Source organism: Actinia tenebrosa, unplaced genomic scaffold, assembly GCF_029948245.1.
Source record: "Actinia tenebrosa isolate PJP-AT-01 unplaced genomic scaffold, QUT_ActTen_1.0 PGA_scaffold4__44_contigs__length_22323623, whole genome shotgun sequence".
In the NCBI taxonomy this organism is placed as follows: domain Eukaryota; kingdom Metazoa; phylum Cnidaria; class Anthozoa; order Actiniaria; family Actiniidae; genus Actinia; species Actinia tenebrosa.
In genome coordinates this window covers 21,638,453-21,646,276 of record NW_028292581.1, presented here as the reverse complement: position 1 = coordinate 21,646,276, position 7,824 = coordinate 21,638,453, and the positions used below count along the sequence as shown (strand labels likewise).

Sequence of the window (7,824 nt, the reverse complement as noted above, 5' to 3'; positions counted from 1 at the left end):
ACCTATCCTTCCAGAGTGTAAAAAGATTTCGCAGTTGGAACAGTGTGACACGCGCCGTACCCTGTACTAAGCTAGAAAGAGAAAGAAGTGACTGTTTCTCTGTATTTTATTCTGGCTGAATCCAATACCTTAACGTGTAAATAAAGCCGAGCCAATCAAGACGCAAAGCAATCGTTGTCAATCAGAAAAGGTGTCGAGCTGACAGACACACCTAAAATGTTGGATTCTCTGCTGGAACAATGCGTCATTCTGTTGGGGTGTGATAGAACCTGGACTCAATCACAAAGGTGTTGGGCTGAAACCACACCTAAAAATTGAGTGTCCGTCTGATCGGTTTCACGGTTTGAGTGAACACTGCCTCCTTTCATTACACCGATTCCGGTTCTGGAGTTCAAACGATCAATATGTTCCTTTATTCAATACTATGTGCTGTTCTTTTCATTCTCCAAAGTTGTCAACAAACCAACGAAGTAGTTATAAAGGATTCTATCCTAGAGGAATACATCAAAGCTCTGGTGAATGCGTTTAGAGAAAACCCGACAAGTGATAGGTTTGATTCCGTGGTTGAAGCACCACGAATAGGACGACAACATAAGCAACATTTTCTGTTGCCAAAGATTTATATATGGTGCCCCATGGAACACTTTGATTTAACAATAATCTGCCCTCATCATAATCTTCCAATGAAAGCTGGTTTCTTTACTGATGAACTTTGTAAAAGAAGTCCAAGAAACCCACGTCTTGTATATGATTTGAGAGGTAACATTTTATTAATTCAAAGAGTGTACATTTGCAAACAAGGAGGAAACCATCACAAATATCTATCTGCTAGTATGGATATTTTACGCTGTATACCAAAATTGTATGGAGTTGGATGTTTTCCTATTGAGATGTTTTATAAATCTGCTTGCACAAAGGTGTTAGTTGACTTCATCGAAACCCAGATCATTCAAGGAGTCAATTTTCTACAAATCTCCGCTGGGATTGCTGCAACAAATTTTAAAGAGTACTGTGAAAAAATGGAACGTTATTCTCTCTTTCACAATCATTGTGGAAATGATTCGGATCAGAATGATTTTGAAGGGTTTTACAGCAATATTCTGTTTTCGTTTCCAAGTAACGACAAAATTATGGAAATATTCTTAGCTGACTTTAATGACAAAGAACCGAATTATAAAAGGGAAATGGAAAAATGCGCACAAGTTAGTAAAATTATAACATGCGACCATACTTTTAGAATTAGTAAATATATCGGGGCTTCAAGAGCTAGTGACAACAGGTTTATTCGGCAATTTGAAAACTTATACATAGTGATGAACGAGAATCGCCAAATCGTAGGCTGGCGGCTTACAAGATCAACGGCGTTTGAGGAAATTAAAGATTTATTACAATATTTAAAGAGTGTTATGAGAGAAGGGCTTGAAACGGTTATCGTCGATGATTGTTGTAAAGTGAGAAAACAATATGAATCAGTCTTTCCGGGCGTGGTCGTCAAGTTGGATTTGTTTCATGCTGTACAGAGAGTCGTGAAAACTTTTCCAAAAGGTACTGAAACATCGAGACAAATATCTAAAGATTTTGGGTTAATATTTCGCAACGACGGAGATTGTGGACACCTTCGCAATCAGCAAACGCCGCAACCTGATGTTATTGAACAAAATCTAAACAATTTCCTTATTAGATGGAGAGAACTTTTGAACTGTAACACTCAAACTAAAACTCTACAAGAACTGGAAAATTTAAAAATACATATACGTAAGGGATGTTTATCAGGACTTCCACCGGGACAAGGCACTGAGTGCAACGAACGTCTCCACCACACCTTAAACGAGAGTCTTCTTTGTGGTGCCACAACTATAAGTCCGGAAATCGCTGTTGCAGTTTTAAGTCTGATTTTTTATGGAATAAATGTAAAGAAAATGGGCAAAAAACACCAAAGCAATGCAAGAGTCGTACCTTTTATGCCTCTTCCAAAATATAGCTTAACTGAAAGCGATGCCGAAAAAGAGAAAACGAGTTACTTTAAGAGCGCGACACAGAATGCTAACCACAGTTTAGATAGGGTTTGGGAACAGCGTAAAGTTAAAAACATCAAGAACTTGGACACAGATTCATCAGTATTAGTGGTAATTGAGACCATCGAGGATATGTTCAACGATTTCGTGGCAGCGATGATTTGTGAAAACACAATAATGTTATTCGACACACTTGAGAAAGTGAAAAAGCAATGCAAAGACAGAAGTTTTAACGTCATGGATATTCCGTGGATGCAGCTGACTGGAGTAAAGAATGTTCTGTTAACAGACAATGGACACAACGATATTTCCCAAAGCGAGCAAGAAGATTTACTTAGCAGAAATTTAACCTCACTTAATTTGAGTCGTGATCCAGTAGCAGGAGATGGCGACTGTGCTTTTGCCAGCATTATTAAACAGCTTCGTAAATCAAACGAATTGCAAACGGAAACAACTTTAAAGAAATACTTAACAGACTTAGGCTTAGGAGGAAGTTTTGACGAAGACGTCCATTTCCTTCGTCAAATTTTTGTCAACGCAGTGCAATCAAGTGAAGACTATCAACAAATGCTTGGAGTTGATCAACAGGAAATGAACTATGAAACTGAACGATTTCGAGATGAAGGGACCTATTGTGGGGAAATGGGAGACTTGATAATGAAAGTGTGTTCAGATGTGTTGAAAATTCCCATATTGGTCGTCACCAACTTACCTGGATTACCATATATTCCCTTTGTACCCGAACAGCAGATCGTGACAGAGATGCTATGCATGTCCTTTAATGCCTATGGTCCAGGTCATTACGACGCTACTTCATTGCTGAACAACGATGAAGGTAATTTGAACGATATCATATCAGGGACTGGAAGGGGTTTTACGTGATCTGTTATTTGACTTAAATCCGCGAGTGCATGATTCGAGATATCATAAGTTCTCATTCATGCATTTTTTGATATATTCAGTTTTAATTCACGGGGAAAAAAGCGCGTGATTCGTGAATTGATCGAAATATAGTCTTTTGAAATACAGTCATACGAAGTTTGGATAACAAATGTTTCATTGTTATTTTATCTTTTATCTTATTTTATTTTATCTTTACAGAAAATGCCAATGAGGCCGCTTCGAACGGTCAAAGAAAAACCTGTTCTTGTGGAAGAAATAAGAAAGGGCAAAGTGTGTCGTCTTGCATACCATTCGACACTGACACTGACGCTGCGCGAGCTGGCCGGAAATGTCCTTGTGTGATGGAGGGATTGTCCTGCTGCAACAGCTGCAGATGTAGAGGCTGTCAAAACAAGGATGAAATAAGCACAGACACAGAAAAGGCACAGATGTCCTGCAGGTGCGGCGAAAGCGCAGAATATAAAGAATCTAAAGAATACATCGCATGCAACAATACAACACGAAAAACAAAGTGTCCTTGCTTCAAAAACAAGAAACCATGCGGAGAACATTGCTATTGCAAAAACTGCAAAAAAGTGTATGGAGAATGCACTAGGCCTTACGATGTTTCGCATAGTCCAGTTACGAAAAGAAAAAGATCAAACCCCTCACCATTCAAGAAGATGCGGAGTGCTGATTACCTATTAGAGAAAGGAAGCAAACCGACTTCTTCCGTGTGGTCAGAATATGAAACATGTATGCTTTTCACTATAATGAAAGCTATCCTGTCCTGTTTGGTACCACTTTCAGTAGGAAACATTACCCAATTGTACAACCATGTTACGCAGTCCACAATTTGTGAGGAAACTAAACTACCCGTGCGTTCAAAGAAAACTAGCGAAATTCAAGGAAAGTTGAAGCAGATCGAAGCGAAGCAAATGGTCATCATGGGAAAATCCGGTGGTCATGGTGAACATTAAGCAAGACATTTAAATTGAATAAATAGAGGATATTAATGGGCGCGCTGAGATAATAATGATTAATAATGATTAGACATTTTATCGAAAAGGAGAAATATAGGTACTTTGTGGATAATTAAGAATATGGAGTGCAAACAATTAATCTGTGAAACACTATTACTAAATAGTACAAAATATTGCTAATTAAACAATAGAAAACAATGGAATTTGCATGAAATTGTGCTATTTAGTATTACTAAAGTTTAACGGTTATAGAGTACAAAGACTAAAAGTGTGCAACGCTTCGCACTATTTAGTGAGTAATTAGTGCTAATCAAACAATAGAAAACAATAGGATTAGCATAATGTAGCAGTATTTAGTGGTATTTATGTTACACACTTATAGTGTTGTACTCTATTGTTTGCACTCTATTTATCAATCTACGAAAGTTAAACATAATCATCATTTTAATAGTTGCTATTATGTTATTGAACGTTGCTGTTTGTAAAAAATATCTTGTTAATAAATACTGTACGGTGAAATTACGATGAAATCAACCTACAAAACGGGTGAAAACGCACTGCGCATGCTCGTAACTTTGTCGTAATTTACAACATACAAACAATAAGCAAAAACTTAGGACATTTCAATGGTTTTATAACTCCAAATATACTTGAAGTTTGGTGGTATACTTTTACTAAGAAAGGAGACAGCCAAACACTTTGCATAACGACGTTTCATACCTCTATTATCGCTGTCCCTTTTATTCTCTTAATTTTTTCTATTGTCTTATAATTTTCAAAAGTCATTTTAAAATAAAAGAAAATTTCCCTTCAATGTTGCCCTAAAACTGCTGTTTACACATGTTTTTTTCTCTCGCAATGTTAATTGTTTATTTGTCGCGTTGCAACCGACCACAACTCAAACATTTGTGACAAGAAATCAAAAAGCTTGAAATTTTCTCTGCGAAGTTCAGTATTCAGGATTGCACTGCTAGACTAGCGAAAAATGAAAAATGAAGCGTTTTCATGAAAATTAAAATTGGATTTTTATGCTGTAACAAAAATATGAAATTGCAATGCAAGGTGAGAAAAAATAACTGCCGCTTGTTAGGCAAAAAATATAACATAATAATATAATATAAAATAAGTAATATGTGGAAATTTTGTTTCGCGGATTTCGCAAGCACTGAGAAGCCAAAGCACTCAAGTTCAAGTTTAATGTAGTACCGAATCTTCAAAATTATTCTATGATTTTTTTTGTTTTTAATTCTGTTATTTTAAGTTCATTGTTATGGTATAATAAAAAAAGAGAAGGGGGTCACCGTATTGGTTAAAAGATATAAGGCTATAAAAGGAGGGATTTTTCAGTTTCCGCACGTTTTTTCCGAAAATCTTCCTCCTCTACTAAATTTGAAAATCGTTTTAAACTATAGAAAATACACATGATAACAGTGAACACGCATGATAACTGTGAATACACATGATTGCATTGATAACAGTGAATACACATGATAACAGTGAACACACATGAATACAGTGAATACAAATGATTGCAGTGAATACACATGAATACACATGATCACAGTGAACACACATGATTACAGTGAATACACTTGATCACAGTGAATACACATGATTGCATTGATAACAGTGAATACACATGATCACAGTGAACACACTTGATAACAGTGAATACACATGAATACAGTGAATACACATGAATACAGTGAATACACATGAATACAGTGAATACACGTGATTACAGTGAATACACATGAATACAGTGAATACACATGATTGCAGTGAATACACATGATCACAGTGAATACACATAAATACAGTGAATACACATGAATACAGTGAATACAGTGAATACACATGATTGCAGTGAATACACATGAATACACATGAATACTGTGAATACTCATGATTGCAGTGAATACACATGAATACACATGATAACAGTGAATACACGTGATTATAGTGAATACACATGATAACAGTGAATACACATGATAACAGTGAATACACTTGATAACAGTGAATACACTTGATAACAGTGAATACACATGATTGCAGTGATTACAGTGAACACACATGATCACTGTGAACACACTTGATAACAGTGAATACACATGATTGCAGTGATTGCAGTGAATACACATGATAACAGTGAATACACATGATTACAGTGAATACACATGATAACAGTGAATACACTTGATAACAGTGAATACACATGATTGCAGTGAATACACATGAATACACATGATAACAGTGAATACACATGATTGTAGTGAATACACATGATTGCAGTGAATACACATGATTGCAGTGAATACACATGATTGCAGTGAATACACATGATTGCAGTGAATACACATGATTGCAGTGAATACACATGAATACACATGATAACAGTGAATACACATGAATACAGTGAATACACATGATTGCAGTGAATACACATGAACACACATGATTACAGTGAATACACATGAATACAGTGAATACACATGAATACAGTGAATACACATGATTGCAGTGAATACACATGAATACAGTGAATACACATGATGACAGTGAATACACAAGATGACAGTGAATACACATGATCACAGTGAATACACATGATCACAGTGAATACACATTAATACAGTGAATACGCATGAATACACGTGATTACAGTGAATACACATGATGACAGTGAACACACATTAATACAGTGAACACACATGATTGCAGTGAATACACATGATTACAGTGAACACACATGATTACAGTGAACACACATGATTACAGTGAACACACATGATCACAGTGAACACACATGATCACAGTGAATACACATGAACACACATGATCACAGTGAATACACATGATAACAGTGAATACACATTAATACAGTGAATACACATGATTGCAGTGAATACACATGAATACACATGATAACAGTGAATACACATGAATACAGTGAATACACATGAATACACGTGATTACAGTGAATACACGTGATTACAGTGAATACACGTGAATACAGTGAATACACGTGATTACAGTGAATACACGTGAATACAGTGAATACACGTGATTACAGTGAATACACATGAATACAGTGAATACACATGAATACAGTGAATACACATGAATACAGTGAATACACATGATTGCAGTGAATACACATGATTGCAGTGAATACACATGATTGCAGTGAATACACATGAATACACATGATAACAGTGAATACACATGATTGCAGTGAATACACATGAACACACATGATTACAGTGAATACACATGATTACAGTGAATACACATGAATACAGTGAATACACATGAATACAGTGAATACACATGATTGCAGTGAATACACATGATGACAGTGAATACACATGATCACAGTGAATACACATGAATACAGTGAATACACATGAATACAGTGAATACACATGAATACACATGATTACAGTGAATACACATGATTACAGTGAATACACATGATGACAGTGAACACACATTAATACAGTGAACACACATGATTGCAGTGAATACACATGATTACAGTGAATACACATGATTACAGTGAACACACATGATTACAGTGAACACACATGATCACAGTGAATACACATGATCACAGTGAATACACATTAATACAGTGAACACACATGATTGCAGTGAATACACATGATCACAGTGAATACACATGATCAGTGAATACACATGATCACAGTGAATACACATGATCACAGTGAATACACATGATCACAGTGAACACACATGATCACAGTGAACACACATGATCACAGTGAACACACATGATCACAGTGAACACACATGATCACAGTGAATACACATGATCACAGTGAATACACATGAATACACATGATCACAGTGAATACACATGATCACAGTGAATACACGTGATTACAGTGAATACACGTGATTACAGTGAATACACGTG

The 7,824-nt window shown here is 36.0% G+C and overlaps 1 protein-coding gene across 1 annotated transcript; it reads left to right on the top strand.

The window, feature by feature from the left end:
* Positions 1–2,241: 2,241 nt before the first annotated feature.
* On the top strand, positions 2,242–4,707 carry LOC116295864 (uncharacterized). Its single transcript, XM_031703821.2, has 2 exons — positions 2,242–2,850; positions 3,117–4,707. The coding sequence occupies exons 1-2, from the start codon at positions 2,253–2,255 to the stop codon at positions 3,875–3,877; spliced, it is 1,359 nt and encodes a 452-aa protein (XP_031559681.2). The 5' UTR covers positions 2,242–2,252; the 3' UTR covers positions 3,878–4,707.
* The last annotated feature ends 3,117 nt before the right edge of the window (positions 4,708–7,824 follow it).